Below are 22,661 nucleotides of genomic sequence, written 5' to 3' on the forward strand. Positions count from 1 at the left end.
GTTGGTGTAGCGTGGGAAGACATTTTTGGATCTGTGCGTAATTAATACCATGTCTGCTAATCACTTGGCTGAATCACTTTCTTGTAATGAGCCATGACACCATATTTAAATAATCAAAGGAACTTTTCAGTTTAAATTTTTCTAATTTTTGTTTTTTTTTATTTCTCTTAAGGTTGTTTTACAATAGCAGCTTGCGGAAGCTGCTGGCGGGACATAATATGTTAGGAAGGCTCCCAGATCGGCTCGAGCGAACGCAGGTGGAGGTCCTGGACGTGCAGCACAACCAGCTTCTGGAACTGCCATCTAACCTGCTTCTGAAAGCAGACAGGTAAAATTATAGAGGAATTAGATCCTTTTGACTTGCATGTGATGGACCTCGCTTGGCCTGTTACTTCCGGGTTCAAATGGTAATCTGAGGTTCCCCTTATTTGAAAGTTGCCAAGCCTTGTGTGGTAAGAACAGATGTCTGCCCAACTCACCAAAGCACATTCTTTTTATTCTGGTTTTGTTTCCTTATATGGTTGCTTCTTTTTTCCCACCAAGCTCCTGCTGAACACCTACTGCTTGAAATCTAGCTGTAGAATTAACATGCTATTTTCTACTACATATACTGAAATGGTTTAGTGGCAGTTTCTTTAAATACATATTTCTCGGGCTTATTTGATGGAGTGTGAAAGCTTTTTTTCCCCCCCTTCAGTCAGAGGCTAGAACTTATTTATACCTGTCAAACAGAACAAAATCTATCCATAAGGCTGTCAGAATAATTCAGTTAGTCCCCTGTCCCAAGTTTTTTTTTTTTTTTCTATGCTTTTTAAATGTTTGTCACTAATTTAGCTGGTGTCACCACTTGATCTGCTTTCTGGATTCATATTTTTATGCTGCTATTTCTTTAGTATCAGGGTCTTCAAGGTTTTGGGTTTTTTTATGAATATGAACATATCCTTCAAGTGACTGTGATTGAGAATATAGGAGGTTGGTAGCATCATCTGGGGATGGTGGATGGGCTGGCCCCACTTGGTGTCAGCATTCCTTGCACTTCTTCACTTCCACATTTAGTCATGGGATTTCTGAGTGCTCAATGCATGCATAATTTAACAGACAGTGAGACTGTGTGCTGTGGGATTTTATTTCTGATCCTAGCTGTGACAAAAGGAATGCAAAGCTCCTGGCTTTCTTGAGAGGTGCAGAAGCAAAGAGGTGGTGATCTCGCTGGCAGAGTTCCTTTCCCAATTAAGAGTATTGCAAAACCCCTCCTTTTATACTGTTGTTAATTCTGTCTTGAGCATCTGGTTAAATTTCCTGGAATTGACTTGGAGAATTAGACTGGTGGTTGAGATATTTTCTAAATAAGCTCTTTAACTATTGAATGTGTTAACTTGGAAGGAAAAGAAACCTTTTAAGTAATTTTCAGAGAGCTCCTGGTATTTTGAAAGCAATGAGAGAAATAATTTTGCAAAATTTGTATTAAAAACAGGTTCTAGGTCTGGGATGTAGTGTACCACAATTTTGGCAGAGAGAGATCCTTTTTTGTACTACAGCTCATCTCTAGGTGCAGTTGGGTTTTTTCTGGGTGTGTTTTTTTTGTTTGTTTGCTTGTTTTTGTATATGCCTTTTGTTTTTGTTTGTTTGGTTTTTATGATGCCAGAATGAAAAACACAAGGCTAAAAACAGGATTGGGGATAGATTTCCAGAAGTTTGCTAGGAATATGCTGAGAAGAGATAGAATTAAAGAATACTTTGAATAACAGTATTAAGTGGCTAATACAGGCTTGGGGAATTTTTTCCCCTCTGCAGCTTTTGAGCAGTATAGGGCTGATGTTTTCAAAGTCTTTTACAGGTCTTAAAGTCATGCACCATCACAGGAGATAAACAGAGCTTACACATTCTGACATCTCATCACCAATGCAGCCTCCCTTTACTGTGATGATAGTAGAAGTAGATACCCAGCCCAGGATGGTTTGGGTAGTTGTTTTCCCTGTTGATCCCTACCTTTTAACTTGGTTTAATATGGTGTGGCTTATCCATGCTGGTTCTCCTATGACTGCTGCAGAAGTTAGAACGCTGAAGGAAAACAGCAGTACAGGTTAATATATTAGTGTACAAGGTCAGAGTTTTAAGTTTGGAATTTCTTCCATATAACTTCTTTCCTTTTCAAATGGTTGAATCTATCAGCAGCTAAGTGTCAACAGAAATGTGTCTGGAAAGGCATTCAGGAGATTGTTTTGCTTTTAAAAAGGTAAAACGCTTCTCTTCTCCAAGCATTCCCTGGGAAGCACAATCTGTGCTGCCAGACGTGCCAAGAGAACTGGCTCTCCTGAGTGGTGTGCCATGGTCTCTACCCAGCGTGCAATATTGGACAAATCATCTTACCTTACAGTACCTTTATCTCTGCATAAAATGACTTGCCTTTTACAGCCTTGAAAAGATTTGGGTTTGTTTTGGTTTGGTTTTTTTTTGAAAGGTACTCAGGTCTGTGCAACTGACAGATGATATCTTGTCTCGATATGAAATTTCATGCTGTGAATAATAAACACTTTCTCTTTCTCAATCCTGAATATTTGACAAAGTGGGTGTGAAGTGCCTTGGGCAAACTTCAGCACAAGCATTGGTGGGCTTTGACATCTAGAAATCTGAGGAAAGAAAGGAAATCAGTGCACTGGTGCACAAAGAGAGAATATCACTTTCACTAAAAAAAAAAAAAAACAAACGCCAGCCAAGCCCCAAATACTGAAAAATCTCAGTTCTCTTCATAGAAGAATCTATAAACATTGACTTTCTGCCTTATTCCTTAAAAAAAACAATGAAAAGGTGTAATTTTCTGCTGAAGAGTATAATTAGGGATATTTTGTTGATCTGCTTTTTAATTAATTTTCTATTTTAAACTGTTAGTCAAGGAGAAATTGAGGACTAGCCTGTGACACACCGCTCTGACCAAGACAGAACTTAGTTCTGTTTATTGCACTGCAAGTATGCACATCTTGATCATGTTAGCAAGGATTTCTCTTGTGGGGTGGGGATTTTCTTGGCAAGATCAGTGCTATAGAGGCAACCAGATAATCTCTTCATTTCTCATTACCATATGCTGAAAAAACAGAGAATTCTTGCAAGTGCTGCAGCTGATGGAGAAAACTCTCAAACCGAATCCTGAACCTTTTTTTGTGCACCTACATTCCTTAAGCCTTTCGTTTCTATCCTCTGCTGCATCTGTTGTGATGCCTTTTCCGTTGTCGGATTCTTGTACAGACATTTACTGCCTTCCTTGAGCAGCTTGCAAGCAAACTACCATTTAATGGCATGGAAACTGTTACACCAAGTGCTCTCCAGATGAGACGAATGAGTCTTCAAGAGCTTTAGCTGGGCACAGTAGAAAAGCAGTGACCGTGGTCAGGCAGAGATAAAAATGAGGAAGCACAGTGTAAGATGGGCAAGGGTTTGTCTCTTGCCTAATCCTTTCCAGTTAGAAGGAATGCTTTCAGTGTCAACCCTTAAAACAGCCATCAGACTTCTTAAAGCATTTGTGTGGTGAAGATTTGTAGCTGTGATGTGCACAGCTTAAACCTTGGGCTTTGTTTTGTGGTGTCTGGTAGTGGCCAGCTGTGGTGGTTAAGCCAATGTCAGCTATTCAGAGCTTGTCTAGACTCTGTGTGATTTTTGTTTTCAGCTTTGTTCAGCTGTTCTTACCTCATTTGATTTTCTGTTTGTTTTGAATTTATTTTATTTGTTTTGGCGGGTTTGGCTTTTGCTGGAGTTTTGGAAGGTGACCCAGTTAGATTTTCTCTCGTTTGATATTTGCCATTTCCACCCACTGTGGCTGCATCTTTGTGATGCAAGGATTCAGTCCTATCCTGGATTCAGGGGAAGTGTGAGGGAGGAAACCAAGTCAAATGAATGCCAAGTGCTGTTTGAGTGTTTGATGCACATGCTTGTGTTACAGAAATGTTTTGCCACCTTTGTCTCCTTGTTGCTAGGTTAAAGATTGCAAGCAGGTACTTTAGAAACTGGGGAAATCCCAGTTTATAAAATAGCTAAAGATAGGTTAGAAAGTAAGAGCTGAGGAGAGAGCAGCAGTTAAGTGTTTTTTCTGGCAGTCCATCAGCAGGAAGAGGATTCGCTTGAATGTTTCCGTCTTTTAATTTATTTTATTCATTTTTTAAAGAAGAAATACTCTCTTCTGCACAGGCTGGCAGAACAGATTTTATTTTCCCCCCCCTCCTCTCTTTTTCCCCCTAGACATGCTTAGCTTACAGGATTCTTCCTCACACACCTGCTACCACATTCATAAATTATTTCAGTCTTAGGCAATCAGAAATTGAGGGCATGTCTCTGCAGAAGGCACTGAAGAACAAATTTTGTATTTTGATTGCTCTGTACTGATGGAGATCTTGGGGCATAGGCCAAACTGGAGATCTTGATTTCTCTGCATATTCTCATTTTGCAACTGCAGTGTTCTTTCCAACTCTTATCAGTACTTTCAAGCTAAACACAGTGGTTTTGATTTGTTGCTGCTTCACCAAAGAATGCCGTTGTCTCTGTTCCTCTTTTTAGAGTCAAACATTCCTAAGCCTTTTGGAGAACTTAATTTTTTCAGTGTGTCTTACCCAGCAAGGCAAGTTTATTAAACTGCTTCAGAAAATAGTGAGGAATTCAGAGGTGCTGTGTTCTCTCAATTGTCTCTATTCAGCTTTTGGGTATGCTAGATGTAGGCATTGGTAGGCAAAGTTCAAACTTTTTGCAGCTTTATATTGAAGATATTCTTCTTCTGCTTTTAGAAGTTCAAACTGAGATGGAATCTTCTGGGTATGAAGAGGGAATGGATATAACTGCATATTAGGTGATTTTAATTGAATTAAATCCATGCCCTTGTTTCTAGCCTATTCTTTGGGACAGTTCTTTTTCTTATTTTTGTGTTTCGGAGAAGTTAAATCCATCAATGGACTTAATACCCCAAAAAACCAAAGGTAACTTATTCCAGCCAGAGGAGAATATTCACCCTGTCTAAGCTGCAGAATTCAGACATCTCCCTGCCAGCACCTTCATTACTTTCTTTATCTGCTGTGCTCTTTTAGTGCTTGTTAATTCATGCTTTCCTGGCTGTATTGTTCTCTGGTATGTGCACAGGCTGCTGAATTCATGTCTTTGTAGTGATGCTGTAGTTTTTTTTCATGAGTTTGTGGTGTAGTGTGTGGGTGGAATTGGAAAGGGGAAACAATTAATTTTGGACTGGGCTTTAATACTTGCCATTCTGTTTCCATCTGATAAGCAGAATGAGTGGGAAATCTTCAAGGAACATGAATCAGTTTAAGTCCATGCACAAGAGAGATGGGAAGAGTAGTGCCCAAGTAAATCTCCACTCCTCTGGAGGGCATTTGTAAGATGTGCCTTCTAAGGTAGCAGCTGGCACATTGCACAAGGATGAAGAAATAGGAGAGTGGAAATAACCTGGAGGAGGACTTCTGTGTTAAATCAGTGTGAGGGAAAACCTGACGGGCAACTACAGTTTTAGGTTTTGCTGGGTTTTTTTTGGTGTTGGGTTTTTGTTCTGGGGTTTCTTTGAGTTGTTGGTGGTTTGTTTTTGTGGGTTCTTTTTAACATAAAATTATAGTACAGAATTGACAAATCTTTGGTACTTGCAGTCTGATGGTTCATTCTGTTCTGTACCCAAAGAACAGTGTCCCTATTTTATTTCATGTTTATTTTTAAATCTAGACAATATCTTGAGAGAATTATTATGTCAGAATTTTTTTTGCCATTTTAATGTAACAGCTGGTCCAAAAACATGTAAGCAAGCAACACACTCATTTCCAAAAGCTGATTTAATTCTAATTATGTCATCTGGAGACAGAGATGAGTATGTATCTGTTCTGACTCAGATTGTCAGTTGTTTAAGGTGAGACACTCTGCTGCCACAGGGTTCCTGTTCTAAGCTGTTGGCAAGACTTTTGCTAGTCACCTAAACATTGTGCACAACCTGTAGGTTAGGATGATGGGGATTTATTTCCATTGTCATTGTATCACTCACTCCCTGGAAGATTTAGCAAAAGATCAGAGTGAGGGGAATGGTATGTGTGTGCAGAGCATAAACTTTCCTCTCTCCCTTCCCCATTAGAAAATACATGCATCAAAACTTATTTCCGACAGGAGCACACAGATTCCACTCAGTTTTATTACCAGTGAGGGAACAAATTGAAGTATCTTGTTACATTTCACCAATGCTGAAAGCTTATTAAAAACAGAAGAATTATTAATTTTTTCTTTTGAATTTAAAATGGCTACAGTATAGTACACTGTATCAGAATTTCAGCTGTATCAGAGTAATGTTCCTTTTCTTAATTGAAGCTTTTAGTTGTACTTTGGGCTAGCAGGTCTTGATCAGACTTCACAGCCATGGGCTGTGATGCTCTCTAAATCACCTCTTTGGCTGCTGGTACCTGTGAAACACTGCAAGTTATTCTCATGCAGCTTGCAAGAAAAAATCATAAGATACAGGTCCTTCTTCAGAAGAGCATGATCTTTCTCAAGGTGTGTTTTGCTGTCACCTCTTATCCCCATTTTTCCTGTGGCAACTCACTTTTTCCACCAGCCTTAAGCCTTTCCAGCTTGAGCTGAAGATGACCATTTTGTACTATGAATGGTACAAAAAACACTGTGACTTTAATGTTAATCAAAGTGCCTTCATCTTGTGGAGCGGGAAGACTACCCCATGTACATTTGATTGAAGTTGCCAAAGTAGTAACTGTCTGTACTTTAGTAATAGCTGTACTTGCTGCTGTTTAATTGAGCACAGGATCTGTTGATGCAGTATGCTTTGATTTAATGATCCAGTCTTGAATGAGCTTAGTGTATTTTTAGTTTGTAGCTAAAGTGGTGAAAGTGAGCATCTTTTTAGAATAAATAAATAAATTAAAAACCCCTTTCAGCTTCTTGTTTCCTTCTCTGTGCTAATCCTTCCTCTCCTCCCTTCCTCCTCTGGATTTTTATCACCCTTGTGAATAATGAGTGACCCTGAGGTTTAAACTGTGTTTCTCTGAAGTGGACTCCTCTGTCTGTGTAAAACACCTAACCTGGTTTCAGTTCTGTGCAGTGCTGGGGGTTTTTGCTTCTGATGGAAATAGTGGGTTTTCTTTAATCCTTTGGCATTCCATGTGACTCCTGTAGCATGCCTGACCCTTATTTACTGCTGAACAAGTTTGAACCAGCTGCTATTCCTGCAAATCCACTTCATTCATTAATAGACCTTAAAGGTCAGTGTGGACTCCTGCGTGCATGGTAGCAGCCATCAATATTTTATCACTTTCTCTTAGGGTCGATGACAGGAATGTACCTACCTTTTGTGTCCTGGTCAGTGGGCTTTACAGGCTTGAGACAACACACTTATGAGTCTTTTTTCCTGAATGCAGCTTTGCTCTCTGCAGCTGCCTGTTCCCATTAGTTGGTAGGAGCAGGACAGCCTGGTCTGAACGCAGTCGTTGCAGACTGGCAAGCCCACACTTCCTTCTGCATTGCTCCAAGGCAGTCTTTTCTGGAAATGGAAAGAAGAGAGGTCCCATATCTGTTGAAAAGGCATAGTCATGCCAGAGTTAGTTACTAAAGGATAAATAGTCTTACATTTCTATTTGTTTGGAATTGCTGGTGTGAGTTCTAGCCATCAAGATACCTACAAGTGCTGCTGTGATCACCATACTCCCCTAACAAACATGAATCCTCTGCCCACAGAACTTTGCTGGCAAGAATGGGCAGTACCTATACCCCAGCAGGTCTTGTCCCATCCTGTTGAAGGCCTTTGGGGGAGAAAAAATGGCTTAATTTCTGTGTTCCTTTAGTTGTTGTCGACTGCAAAAACATGGGCTTCTGCTGTGTTGGGGAGCAGGTAAAGGGAACTCTCTTTAAAATTGAAAGCATAAATTACTGTTTGGTCTCGGGTTTTAGTTTTTGTTGTGATTCATGTATCTTTTTCATCCAAATATTCTAATAGTACTTTTTATATTTTGTAGTTGCTCTCAGGTCTGCATGTTTAAACAAAATACTGTCTGCACCTTAGACCAGAACTGAAAAATTGGCTGGCTTTTTTACCATTGACTTGTTTAGTCACTTGAAAGGCAGTTCTCATGGTTCATTGATGATGAATACAGAACTCATTTTTATGTGTAATGAATATGGAAATTATGTGGTTTGTTATTGCTCTTTCCTGTAGCTACAGCTGTAGTAATATTGGAGATACCGAGCTCTTGATAACAGGATAGAGGCACTTTGATGTACTCCTTTTGCTGATGTTTTGTTCTTAAAAATGTGGTCATTAAAAACATGATCAGAAGTTTTGCTCATGTAATGCTAGGATTTTGATCTGTCATAAACTTGTTGCTTTTGACCTTTACGTTATGAATGTCTTAAGTTAACTCTTAAAAATAGAGATTTTTATTTATAATTCTAGGCAAAACCTGCAGGATGTTTGACTGAACTCCATTATGTAACTTCTCTTTGCAGCCTGAGATTTCTTAATGCCTCTGCCAACAAACTGGAAATGCTTCCTCCGGCCACCCTTTCTGAAGAAACCCATAGCATCTTGCAGGAGTTGTATTTGACCAATAACAACCTCACAGATAAATGTGTACCCTTGTTAACAGGCCACCCACACCTGAAAATCTTGCACATGGCTTACAATCGCCTGCAGAGCTTCCCTGCAAGGTAAGGAGCTAATTTCACTGCCTCTGGCCCAAGGGTGGGTGGGCCTCATAAAGTGTTTTCACAGTAAGAACCAAATTGCACAATAATGTGGTGGCAGAAGCTGCATTTTGGGTGTAGTGGTACCTCAGTGGGTGGATTTCCCCTGCTTATGCCCTCCTGTGCATTGCTACCCTCTCTTGCAGTACAGAGAAGTGAGTGATGCTTGTTACTGTTGAATTTTCGTGGTATTTGAAACTCTTCTTAGCTGGCTATTCTAATTCAGCATGGTCACTCTATGCTTTTGGAAGCCAAGGAAGGAGATCTCTCTTCCCCTGGCTTGGTAACCTTGCTTACACCTGGTGAGCTTCTCCTCACAAGAGATTTGAGAGCACAGCCATCTGGAAATGTCCTCTGGAAGTGGACTAAACTCCACTAGGGAAAAGTCCTCTCAATTCCAGAAGGAGATTCTGCTTTGGCAGCAATTTCTGTGCTTTCGGTTCACTCTGTTTTAATCAGAAATTTTTCAAGTGTAAGATGTGCTGTAAAACTGATGGGGTACAACCTTGAAAAGGCGATGCCAATAAATAATGGAAGAGACATCTCTGTCCTTGTGTGATATTCTAAGCAGCTGGGCTTCAGCAGCACAGAGAAGGAGATGAATTTAGGGGGAAGGGCTGAGTTGGGTGCTAGAAGCAGGAGGGGAAAATTTGGGGTGGAGAGATTTTTTGAGAAACTAGGGTTGATAGAAAGGGGAGGAAGAAAGGAGGAAAGAGTGAAAGTGAGCTGGTGAGTAGCAGGCATGTAAGCAAAATAAGTAATTTGAAAGGTAGCATTAACAAACACTGACAGAAGAAGTACACATTTTGTTTCACAACTGTGTTAGCATCTGACATGAGGAGAGATGACAGACACTGCTGTGAACAAGAATCAAAATCTGTGATTTTGTCCTCTTAAAGTAACAAAACCATTGCTCTTATCACTGCTTCAAAATAAAATATGCATCTGTTAGAAGAAAAATTCTCAAATTCTTGTTTTCATAGCAAAATGGCCAAGCTGGAGGAGTTGGAGGAAATTGATATTAGTGGGAACAAACTGAAAGCCATTCCAACAACCATCATGAACTGCAGACGTATGCATACTGTAATTGCTCACTCCAACTGCATTGAAGTCTTCCCAGAAGTCATGCAGCTTTCTGAAATAAAGGTATGGAATGAATGTGCTTTGGAAGAAGCAAGTGTAATGCAATTTTACCAATTCTTTTTTGCCCTCAGGTCTCTCATTGCTATGGGATAGTATATTCTCAGAGAGTATGGGGATCTGACAGCTGTTTTGTCCTCTGAAGTCATATGTAAAATATTTGCCTCTGTGCAGCCTCAGAGTAGAACGAAGAGGAGCCTCAAAATCTGATTTTTTGCTTACCTTGGTTACACTGTATCTTTTCTGACAGATAAGTGTTAATTGGCTCCTGTGACAGTCTTTTTCGATATGGCTTAAACATTTGGCAAGAGCTGTGTGTAATTAACTCTTGCTGCAATTGGTTGATTCTGTAGAAAAGGACTTTGTTTGGAGTGTGTCTTAAAAACCGCAGAAGCTACAGGATAGACCTCAGGGACAGAGATAAATTCAGGGATCACAGGATTTGAGTATTTAGGCAATCAACTTTCATTTTCCTAATTGCTGTTGTATTTTGCACAACAGGAAGATTAGCTAATCTGTCTCCTGTTTGTGTTTCCACAAGTAATTCTGTACTTTTCCCGACACTTCTTTTTGAAGGAGGTGTTCTTCACTTAGCCACAGTATGAACGCTATTCCTTACCTTTTGTGAACTGAGTTCCTGCTTCTCGCCTGGCTCTGGTGCAGAATAGTTTGCACTGTGTGCCCTTTCTGCTGGACAGAGTTGGGAGACTGTTGTCTCGCAGCATACAAATCTTGTGATACAGCAGAAAAATCTGTCCTTCTCTGAGGCTGAGAACTGATTACCTATTCAGGGATGCAAAACAACTTAAGTGTCCTTCTGGCGCTTTGTGAAGTCAAAAGGCTAAGTTCTCAGCCTGTTGTGTGTGCCTCCGTGTCTGGGGTCATGGAAAGCAGCAGGAGCAATAATTCTGTTGGACAAGCGAGTATATGTAAAGATGAGCTTTGTGGTTTCAGCCAGGAAATCTCAAACAAACTCGTGGGTTTGAATACTCCTCCCTCTTTGGAACAATGGCCAGAGGAAGCAGAGGGCCATTTAGAATCAATCAGAAGTAAAGCCTTTTTTCTCAGAGGAAGAATTGGGGTGGGGGAAGTGAGGCTTTGCATGGTAAACATTTCTTTAAAAATGTGAGGGTGGTGTTAACAAAAAAAAAAAAAAAAGATAATGTAAAAGTACTGATAGGGCACAGTCACCTTTTTCCTTTTGTTTGTGCATCTTGGGGAAAACAGAATGCCTTATAGAAGTGTCATATTTAAAGTGCTGCTTGGCCATGTTGAGCAGCAAAGTGCTCTTGGAAGAGCTGGCAGTTTTTGCCTGTTGGGTCCCTATGGTTTAGTTCTCTTCAGCAGAGGAAAGAGACATGGACGTCACTAAGTGTTTTGGGAATGCAGGGATAATGTATGGCTTAATCTAAGAGGGCAAAGTGTTCTTTGACTCCACCTTTGTGGAAGGAAAATACCTGGTCAGTACTCAAGCCTAGTTTTGACTTGATGAGATGAGTTCATACAGTTGCTAGATGGGAAGGTCCTTGTTAGACCTAGGAGTTCTGGCCCTTTGGTGATTTCTCTAGGTCAGGGTTGGTGTTTATCAGTCTGGAGATTAAGCATGTGCTGCCTGCTTGTATCCATTTCTTGCCTCTACCCGAACTCCTTCTTAGATACGGGGTATAACTGAAAATATGCTGACGTGCAGAATTTATTTATTTAACTATGGATTTGGTCACTTGGTGAAATAAGCTTGTTTGTAGCAAAGTACTAAGTCATCCAGTCTAATGTCACCTCTGTGATTGTATCATATTTGATGATTAACCTTAACTGAAGTGACATTCATTCTAAACTCCTGGGGAAACTGTTACTTGAGGTAATGGCTGTTTTGCTTTTGTATTTAATTAGCCTTAGAGGCTGACGTATTATGTTTTTGGTGTCAGTGTCACTGGAACAGTTAGTAGCAGCAGTTACTATGCTGTCTGAAATGATTTCAGAAGAAAGAATAGTGTAAATAATGATGCTTTTACAATTGCAATAACTCCAGGACTTCAGACACAAGGTAATTTTAAAGATATAATTGTCTCTAAGCCTTTTTTACACACTACAGTCAGGGCTACAGAAGTTGTGCATTGTTCTCTTTTACAGACCGCAGTAAAGAGAGACCTCAGAAGTACCTTGCAGAATACATTTTTAGAGGTTTTATTCTCTTTTATGACAGGTATCTTTACTGTCAGAGTTAGGTTTGCCCTGTGCATGCTGAAATGTCTTCTGCAAACAGCTAAGCAGCTGGAAGCCCTCACACCTGAGTCAGTGCCCCAGACTCTTCCCTGCATCTTTTGTGTGACTTCAATTTCCTTGCTTTACAAAAAAAAAAAAAAAAAAAGTCAAATAGGATAATATGGTGTGATCACCTTCAGCAATAAATAGAAACAACCCAAGTCTCTTCCAGCCTTGAACACAATAGTAACAAAGCTGTGAAAGCAGCAGCCTAAGCAGATGCTCCCTGTTCAGCCTGTCTTCCAGCTGGCCCATCCAGTGCAGAATCCTGTGTGCAGTTGCAGTTGTTCTTCTGGTGCTGCATGGGAGGGGCAAAACCAGCTTGCATTAAAATAACACAGGAGGAAATTGGGATAAGTTAGGAAATAAACTTTCCTGCTTGCCTGTGGAGTAGAACAAAGACTAAATTTAACATAGCAAGTCCTTCCTAGCCCATTCTTCAACAAGTACAAGCAAAACCTAAGAAATTCCAACCTGATAAATAAACCATCTTCACTAATGCCTAGGAGCCAAGGGATATGCTGTAGAGTGTTGCTGTCTTTGGCACACTGGGCATTTAAGGAGCACAATGAAATTACTGGTATTTGTACTTTTCATTCCAGCATACTCTTCCATCAAATATATAATAGCATGGAGGTGTTGAACACAGCAAGGCCTGCTGGCAGCTTCCTTAATCTGCAAAGTAATTATGACTCTCTGGAAGCAGCAAGCAGTTGTGCAGAGGGAAAAACTCACTGGATTGACTGCTGCTAAGCTGTCTACTGTTTTGTTTGCATGACCAATTTAAACTTCGATTTCCTTATCAGGCTTAGATAGCGTCAGCAGTTTGTTCTTCATAGATAATAAAGCTTCCATATTAGACAATCTCAGGATTCCAGATTTAGGTCAGAAATTTTTATTTTCATTGCACTTATTTAATGAAATATTTGGACACTGTTCTTTTCTAGGATTTAGTAGGTTATCTTATATCTGCTTACAGCTCAGGAGCTGATGTCTTTGAATATACCTACAAAAATGAAAGTGCCTATCTTGTATTGATGGAAATTACATAATGGTCAAAATGTGCAGCTAGAAAAAGTCTCCCTCTGCCCCTTTCAGGTCTTTCATTAAAGTTTCTGAAGTCTTTCACTTTTGCAACTTGAAAGTAGAAAATGGCCTTTCAGAAAGATGCAGGTAGTTCTTCTGCTAAATATCAATCTGCTCTGTCATCTCAGAATTACTTTTTTTTTATTTTCATCAGTTTTTGGGGCATACTACACTAGTCATCCTTCTAGTACTTTGGAGATTTGTTATTATATGCCCTATTTTTCCCTGTGTATTGACTTTCATTTGAATATGCAGCTTTAAGCAAGGTTTGGGGACTTTATCATTATAGCGCACTTGTTCTAGCTAATTTATGCTTATCTAGCCTGCAAGTTTCTTTGCTGTTTTGTATTTTTGAAATATTTAAACTTTATATTTTTCACTCTTTTTTTCATTGATTTCATATTTAAATACAAATCCATCTAAGATGACACTCGATTATTTTCTTCCCTCTTTCTACTCCTCCCTTCTGCAAACATTAATAACACTGCTTATTTTAATATCCCTCAGTAAATACTGAATTCCTGGGAGCCTGATGCCAGTGGCTTAGAAGCCCCAGCTGTACTTACCTCCATTTCCTTTGTTTATTAAGAGACTGTTTTCATTAATAGCATTTTTTCTTAATTACTTTGAAAATCCACTATCTCTGTGAAGAGCAGCCAAACTTTCCGGTTTTATAACAAGATGACACCTGACTAGAGATGGAAATGGAAGGAACATATTTCTAGGTGTCCCAGACATCTGGCAAGGTGGCTAAATGCCATGTAAGAATTTCTTTTGTAAGAATCACTTACTTAAATGAATGGTCTTAGGTCTTGATTGCAGCTTTTATTGTTCATGAAACGTGCATTACCACATTTAATCAAAATTTGTATGATCTTGATGACAGCTGAATTCTCATGCATTTTTGGCTGCTTTCCTTTTGCAGTGTGTGGACCTAAGCTGCAATGAACTGAGTGAAGTCACATTGCCTGAAAATCTGCCTCCAAAACTGCAGGAGCTGGACCTGACTGGAAATCCCAGATTAGCCCTGGATCACAAAACCCTAGAGCTTCTGAAGTAAGTTACATTACTGAGTGGGGAAGGAGCAGAACCATTCTAGATGTGAAAACCACAATACACAGAAATGGAGTGTCATTTAAGGAATATGGTTTCCTGTTGCCAGTGGATCAGAAACTAACAGTGCGGATAGGTCTGAAGTTGATGCTTCATTGAAGAGGATGACTTTACCCATTTTGGTGCAATTGTGTTCAGCTGTAACTCCTGGAGGGGTCTGCTAGTCTGGTCTAACCCCTGTTGTGCCAGTTTGATTGCATTTTTTTTCTGACACTAGATCCAGCCAAAAGATGTAGTTTATATCACAGACGAGATGCCAGTAGCTGCTTGCTATATCTTTTTGTTGCATCCACCCTGCTTGAGTCTGTCTTTGCCATTGTGCTGCTTTTTACCTCTTCACATACTGTTTCTTGTTCCCCTTCATATCTGTCTGCTTCTGTGCTAGAAACTATATGCTTTTTTATATTGAAACTGCTAAAGACTTGGTCTGTTTGCAGACAGATGGGTTCCTTTGCTTTGGGACCCTCAGTTTCCTTCCTGTCTACCTGTTTGTTTGCTGCTCTGGGATTTAAGTGTCATCATAACTGAAATTTCCTAAGTGCTTTGGCCCTTCTTCTGCAGTGTGATGAGGAGCTTTGCAGTAAACCAGATAATCTGTGGACAGTGGAGCTGCCTTGAAAACAGCAATGCAGCTGTTTCTTATGTCTTGTTGGAAACCGCACCAGCTCCAAGTTTCCTTCTAAATCTCTTTTATTCTTAAACGAGAAGGATTGATTTACTTTTTAGGGGTTGAGCAGTTACTTCATGTTGTTTGCTTTTAAATAGTTAAGATAGATCAGACACTGGAGTAGTAACCCTCATCTATTGTGCAAGCAAGGGAAATTTACAGTGTGAGTTTACTTTTAGTTTAAATCCGCCGATTTTCAAAATATAGGTGGAAATTTGAGTAATGATGATTCCTCAGAGATAAAAATAAGAGTCCATATTCTGCAGCAGGCAGTCAAAAAGGGGGCATGCCTCTATTTTAAGAGTTGCTCTTTGCATACAGGAGATCTTCCTGAAGAAGCAGTGTGTAATATTGCTCTGGTTCATAGGGGAAAAGCTATATATGTTTATAGAGTTAATGAATGGTGTCAAAACTTTGTGAAATAACAGCTTTTTCTTATGTATAACCCAGAAGACAAGAGGATCACACATTCCCTTACCACTTTAGTATTCAGGCATCGTGCATGGTAGCATTCTTGTACAAATTTAAATTCTAAGTAGTTGAAGAGCAGTGTGGCCCAGTTAAATGCCGTATTTTCACTGGGTTTTGTGTGGTCCTTAATTCACAGGAAACTTTTCCCTCTTGCATGTGCATTTTCCTTGCTATTTGTTTTGGCACTGGCAGTATGGGTGGGGGTTTTTTGTTTGTTTGTTGGGGGCTTTTTTGTTGCATTTTTTGGGAGTGTATGTGTGTGATTTGTTTGGGGTTTTTTTACGTTTTTTGTTGTTGTAGGGCTTGTTGGTTTTTGATTTTTTTTTTTTTAGTTTTGGGGTTTTTTTTTAATTAAATATTCTTAAAACCACAGGTCCATTCTGTTCACTTGTGTTCATTAGGCACAATGAGGTGTTTCAGGCCTCCTGAGGGGTTTCTCAGTGTCTGATACACTACCCTTACTTTTATGGTACACTAGTATAATTGACTGTGAGGGAGGAGGTGCTTCTTTCACTTGATTTTTGTGGCAGGCACAAAAATACTTGTGCACTTGGTACTTTTTATATCCTCCTTCTGCATGTGCAAGGCAGCTCTCCATCTGTGCCCTGGCAGAATTCAAGCAGGTAGTAGGCTAATATGTATTCTCATTGCTGGTGAGAAGAGTCTTGTCATGCATGCTTGCTTTTTTAGTATGTATGGAGATCTTAAAGGAAGCTTACAAACTTGGTAGAATGTTGCCAAGTGATTTATTGGATGTAAGAATTTTCATTCGCAATTAAAATGAAAAAGAAGAAAAAAACCAAGATGCTGTTACTGTGATTTTTAAGAGAGCCTCTAGTTCAATTGTAACAGTCATTTTAAATTAAGGGGAAAATAAGCCAGGTTGTCCAGAAGCTTTAGCCTGTATTGTCTGCATAGGATGTTCTGCTGGGTATCATTCCCTTCAGGGCACATGGTCTGTTTGTACTGGTGACCCTGAGGAGGCTGGAACCAGTTTGTTGAGGTAGCTTTTTTTTTCCACCACTGCTGGGAAGCCTTGAGACAGCTCTAGGTCCTTGACCTGCCCAGGAGCCAGAGGTCACTCAACCCAGTTAAAAAAGAGACAAAAAGAAACTTTTGTGACCCAGGTTCATCTGCCCTAGAGATAAATGCCATGTCTGAGAAGTCTGCAATGCAGATGTGTTTGCTGATGTGTGTCTTGCTTTACAGGTGCAACAGAATTAAAATCTCTTCTACTTTAGAAGAGATCCAGGTTTCCAGTTTGATTTGGGGTTAGGTAACCTTTTTTAATAGTCAAGGCAAGACATTTGCCTCCTATTTGTCACGCAGAGGGCTGCAAAACCAAGAACTTAAATTAGTCTGCCCTCACTGATGTACATCCTGGTTATTAATGTAAAAAGAAATCAAACTGGATGTGACAGTACTTTAGGTTATTTGAGGAAGGCTTTGCAATGCAGAAAAGACTTTCCTGTGTGTACAGGTCAGGTGGGGATTTAGAGGAAAAATGAATGCTCAGAGTGAACAGTTAGACCTTTCTGCTTGTGTCCTTTTATGTTTCATTTGGTTCATGAAAGGTTTGGGTGTCTTTGAAGTGCCTGCAGCATGTGGGGAGCTTGCTTTTCCTGCCTTTGGAAGAGAGCAGTAGGGAGCAGGGGGTAGGTCATCTCTCCCAGCAATGCAGGGCTGTCAAGAGAAGAGTATAAACAGAGAGGGCTGGGTCCTTTTTAAGTCTTTACTATGCTCTGGGAGATACTTGAAATTCAGGCTAAAGGCTATGTTGGTAGTAAATTGGAGGGTAGAGGATCAAGGACTTACTTGAAAATTGGACTGCACAATTGGGGAATGCAGAAGGGCTATGCCTGCTGTGAGGACCACAGCTGGCTCTCGCAGGTTGGTGCAGGATCAGGATGGAGCTGATGTCTGTTTTGTGGGTGTTTTCATGAAAAGCTGTTGCTGCATATTGTTGTTGCTAAATAACTATTTTAAAATATTTTTTTTCCAATTTAGGTGATGCTGCAGGTCGTACAGGAGATTTCATTTGAGTACAATGAAAAGAGCACAGAAACTTGTTTAAATGGCTGGGAGAGATGTATAAGTTCTAAAAGTCACTTTGCTGTACTAGCTTTCAGCAAACGAGTGGCAAATTAGCTTTGTATTTGTACAGGGCCTGGTTTGAACCAAATAGCTCAGGGGTGAAGGCAGGGGGAAACACAGGCCAGCTAAGCAAAGTAGTGTAGCTGACACCCTCATAGATGCTTAGTTACTGTTGGTTGTATACATACACATAAAGATAACCACTTTGGATGTCCTGCTCAGTTTTCTACTATTAAATGTCTTACTAAAAACCGGGAGAGTAAAAAGGCTGTTCTTTTCACGTTTGAAGTTGGATCACCTTAGCAAGTCCATCCATTGCATCTCTCTCCTTTCCTTTCTCCTTGCAGCAATATCCGGTGCTTCAAGATCGACCAGCCGTCGGCCGGCGACGCGTCGGGAGCGCCGGCGGTGTGGAGTCACGGCTACACGGAGGCGTCCGGCGTCAAGAACAAGTACGGCCTGGCACGGCTTCTGTTGTGCAAGCGCCTCTGTGCCGGGACAAAGAGATCCTTTCCTCAGTGGAAGTTTTGGGGACGTTCTGGGGTTTGCAGAGGCCAAGCCACGTCTCTCCATTTGTGTACCGAGCTCTCCTGCCTGGCTCTCCCTTTGGGTCTTTGTTAGGGAAGTTGCTAAGATACAAGGGTAGCTGACACATTTGGTCTATGCAAGACTCTGCTACTTGCAAAAGATCTGAGTGTTTAAAAGCATTTTCCTCTTTGCAAAGCTTCTTTATCTTCAACCAAAGGATGTTTACCAAGAAAATCAGAGATACTAAAGACGAGACAGAATGGCCAAAACTCTGAATATTCATAGTGTGTGGCGTTCCTGGGACTAAAGGCAGCACTTGACAAAAATGTACCAAGAGTCTGCTAGTCTCTGTGTTGCTGGCAATGTGATGAATCTTTCTTTGTTCCTCAAATACCTTTTTAGAAATCTTTTGCTACCTAGGTTTCCATAGCAAGTGCCAGCAAGCCTTTCCTAACTCTTAACTGATTTAACACACAACTTGGTTATCAGCACGCTAAATCCCAAGGATGGCTTCTGGAGAAGCAAGCGCAGTTTAAATTGGTGTTGTTTCAGAGATGCTTTCCCTCCCATTTTTATAATAAAAAATTCACATGCTGAAAAGAAGGCAGAACCCTTAGGGCTTAGCTTGAATCTCCAGTATAGTTCTTTCCATGTGTTAGCCCTGTTGATGAGCCTGACTCATCCCCACAGCTCAGAAAGCAGTCCTAAAACTCCTGTGACCAGAGGTGGTTAAAGCTGGCGCTCAGAGCAGGCTGCATCTCTCCGGTCAAAATGACAACTTGAGAAACCAGTAGTGGCACAGAACCCCTGATGTTTTCCTGCTTTGTTTTTTCCCTAGGCTGTGTGTGGCAGCGCTTTCAGCCAACAACTTCTGTGACAACCGGGAGGCCCTTTATGGTGTGTTTGATGGGGACCGCAATGTGGAAGTGCCCTATCTGCTGCAGTGCACAATGAGTGACATCCTGGCAGAAGAGCTGCAGAAAACAAAGAATGAGGAGGAATACATGATCAACACTTTCATTGTGATGCAGAGGTGAGTCTTGGATCTGAAGCTTTTTTTACCTTGTCTGTGCTTACAGTGCAGGTCAGGCACCTGCTCTTGCTTCGAAGAAATGTTAGAGGGGGGAAAAAAGCCTTGGTATGTGGCTACAGTGTTTCCTTTTATTGCTTGTTTTGTGAATATTGCCTCAGTTCCTTTGAGGTGTGGGGAGAAAAATCCCAACACCTCTCCAACCAAGCAAAAAAATCCCAGCCCACCTGCGAAGTTATTAAAATACTCATGACTAAGTGGTGGGTGAGGGTTTATTCCTTTCTGGTATCATCTACGAGTATTAAGGTTTACAATTGGCCATAACCAAGTCAGTGATATCAATGTCTTGATCATCTTTTTAAACTTCCTTGCTACAATTGCCTGCAAAGCCTGAACTCATTCTTTCTGTTTCTGCATACCAATTCAGGTTATTTAAGGTTATGCAAATATTTAAAAGACAGACACTGACTTTATAGAAATCCCTTTGGCCTTTGAATATTATTTGAGCAGGACCCATCTGTAGAGCTTGTGATACAATAGCTGTGAGTGTAATAGTAGTTCTGTGTAGTGGTTTGGAAACCATGTGTGCTGTTCTGGACAGAAAAAGAAATTGTGCTAGGGAGACACTGGGTGAAGGAGTATGAAGGGAATTGAACAGAGGAGAGTGACAAGGTCAGGGAAACAGAGGGGAAAGCAAATAAGTAGCTTAGAGACTGAGTAAATGGATCAAATTAAAAGTAGCATTGCTTCTAGTTGAATTTCTGCACCCTTGGAAAGGAAAAATACTTGAAGTTGTATTGGGAAAGATAGGGAAGCAGTAGGGTGGCATTGTATCTTACAAACACAAGGGAGAAAACACTTCCTTCCCATAATTGCTTACAAGAGTGCCTCAGACTGCTAACTGAGAAGGTGGTTGCCATATACTTAAAATATTCAAAAATAATAACAAATTTGAGTACTTATTAAGTGGTTTTGTTTGCTACTAATTCAATTTACAAAGCTCTTTTTGTTTGGGGGGGGGCTGGTGGTTTTTTTGTTTTGGTTTGGTTTTTTTTTTGGTGTTTTGTTTTGTTGTTTTGGTTTTTGTTTGTTTTTGTTTTATTTTTTTGTCTCAAATTAAAATCAGCTAACCAATTCTTTGGAGAACCAGAAATAGTATTCATTCCAGTTGCATTTAGCCATTCACTGATGCTTACAGGTGATATGCAGCACTCCTAGAGTTTAGAGGTTTATATTTGTAAAAAATAATGAAGAAAGAACATTTAGGCTTGGTTGCAAATTTAGTTGTCCATTCTGTCCCCAAGATTTTGAATCTAAAGTTCTTATTAACTATACCTAGCCTTCATATAAATACTAGTAATTAGCTTTCTAATTACTATAGAAATAAGATCCTGATAAACAAGCTGCTAGGAAGGATGGGTGTTTTTTCATAGTCTTAATATTGAAATTAATTTACATTTTAATGGCATGATTCTGAAAACTTCCATTTTATCCATAGACTTTTTTTTTCCCTACTGTGGCTTCTATTGAAAAAGCAGGCTTAAACATATCTAAGAACTTTTTTAACAGGTTAGTACCTGACTGCATAAATTTACTTTTTTACAGTTTTTTTTATGAGCATTATCCTGAAGATACTGCAAAACAGTGAATCTCTGCCTTCTGCTTTTGCTCAAAAGTAGAGAGTTTTTACAGTCAGAAGTATTATTTTTATAATAACATCCATAGCTTCAGAAGCCAAAGCTCTATCTGACCTTTAAAACAAGTATCTATTAGATGTAAAGGAAAAGACAACTGTGAAACTCTTAGAAGTGAAAAGATTTTTTTTTTCTTAAATTGAGCCTATTTGAGTATCTGCATATGTAAAAATAACACCCTGCCTGAGAGTTGCACGTGGGATCCCTGCAGTGCTGCTGCTGTAGTGTCACAGTCTTCAGTGAAGACTTTTGTTTCTGTCCCAGTGATCCAATAGAGTCAGTGCCCTGAATGCTTTTGGTTGTGGAACAGTGGCTGTTTTTCCGCAGTGCTCTAATACTTGTTTTCCAATTAAAGAACAATCACTGTTTTGTTTAAATTCCAGGAAACTTGGAACGGCTGGACAGAAACTTGGAGGCTCTGCTGTCCTTTGCCACATAAAACATGATCCCATGGACCCTGGTGGATGTTTCACGCTAACCTCAGCAAACGTGGGGAAGTGCCAAACTGTTCTCTGCCGGAATGGGAAACCTCTGCCTTTGTCCAGGTGTTATGCGATGAGCTGTGAAGAAGAGCTGAAGAGGATTAAGCAACATAAGGCCATTATCACAGAGGTTAGAGAGCAGCTGGGGAATGTTGCAACTTGCGGCTTCTTTGGAGAGCATTTGCACAGCAGTGCATGAAATGACATGATATCGGTAACCTCTAGGAGGTGGTGTGCATGGTGTGGGTTCCTCAGTTGCACATCTCCTTTCAAGGTGATTCGTACCGTGCAGTCAAGCTGCTTTTTCATTCCATTACCATGCTGGACTTCAATTAGCTTTCAAGAGTGAGCAGCTGTGAGCATGTTGCATTGAAACAGGAAAGCAGATAGTCTCTCTTCCTTCTAATGGGAGAGGAATTGCTGTGTTGAAACTGTCATGGAGAGCTTTTCCAATTAAAAAGGATGAGAGGGCAGAGCACTTGGAACAATGCCGTCCTGCCCTTAGGAGACTCCTTGCTCCTGGCAGGCTGACTTTGCTGTCTGAGTTGTGTTCCCAGAACTGCCCTTTGACAGGCTGCTCTTGAAGAGAGCACTTGCCCAAGAGGAAAACTCATCCTGTGCTCAGCTAAACCATGAGAGAGGAGAAAGCTATTTGTTCCTTTCTTAGATGCTTGAAGCCACTGCTGTCAGTTTTGCTTTGCCTTGTGTGACACATGCGCAGGAATAGACAAATATTGAATCCTCCTAATGGTGGGGGAAAGGGCAGAAACCTCCCTGTGTGCCTGAGAGCAGAGTGGGCATGTGTGTGTGGAGTAAGTTGTGTGCCTGTTGATCTTGCCTGGGAAAGGTGAGGGCTGGCATCTCAAATGTGACAAATTGAAAGGGAATTACTCCAACATAGTGTGCATCAGGAAGGCATGCTCATTCTGTGGCTCTGTAGAGGAAAGGGGAAATTTCTAGGCTGAATCTTCAGATGACTCACTGATTTCATGTACACTGATGGCTTATCACTGCTGTCAGCCTTCTAATGGGAAAGTTAACAAGCCGACATGCGGGTTTTTTTTTTTCTGAGTGATTTTAAAGAGGAAGCTTTTTTAGTCTTGGTTCACTTTTTTGTGGTTATCTGCTTTATAATAATGCCTTCAATTATTAGCTGGACCCAAAAGGTGTAAATCCTCACCTTTGCTATTCTTCTTGAATACGCAATTAACAGGGTGCAGCTATCCCCAGCAGGCTGACAGATAGCCAGACTTGCTGCTTCAGACACTTGCTCTGCTTATTCTGGCAGCTTGGATTCTAACCAGGGCAGGATTCTGGGATTTGGACGTGCATAGGATTCTTTTCTCAAATGCGTCCATTTTTACTGATGTTATCCC

The 22,661-nt window shown here is 40.4% G+C and overlaps 1 protein-coding gene across 2 annotated transcripts in view; it reads left to right on the plus strand.

Moving 5' to 3' along the window:
• PHLPP1 (PH domain and leucine rich repeat protein phosphatase 1) overlaps positions 1-22,661 on the plus strand; it is a 135,709-nt gene that overhangs the window by 110,313 nt on the left and 2,735 nt on the right. For both annotated transcript variants that reach the window (XM_021530550.3, XM_085571158.1), the window contains exons 10-16: positions 173-328; positions 8,482-8,682; positions 9,702-9,864; positions 14,132-14,262; positions 17,899-18,003; positions 18,918-19,112; positions 21,187-21,415. In XM_021530550.3, the coding sequence (XP_021386225.3) occupies positions 173-328; positions 8,482-8,682; positions 9,702-9,864; positions 14,132-14,262; positions 17,899-18,003; positions 18,918-19,112; positions 21,187-21,415 (1,180 nt within the window). The remainder of the gene's footprint in view (positions 1-172; positions 329-8,481; positions 8,683-9,701; positions 9,865-14,131; positions 14,263-17,898; positions 18,004-18,917; positions 19,113-21,186; positions 21,416-22,661) is intronic.

Source organism: Lonchura striata, chromosome 2, assembly GCF_050655825.1.
Source record: "Lonchura striata isolate lonStrDom1 chromosome 2, ASM5065582v1, whole genome shotgun sequence".
Lineage (NCBI taxonomy): Eukaryota > Metazoa > Chordata > Aves > Passeriformes > Estrildidae > Lonchura > Lonchura striata.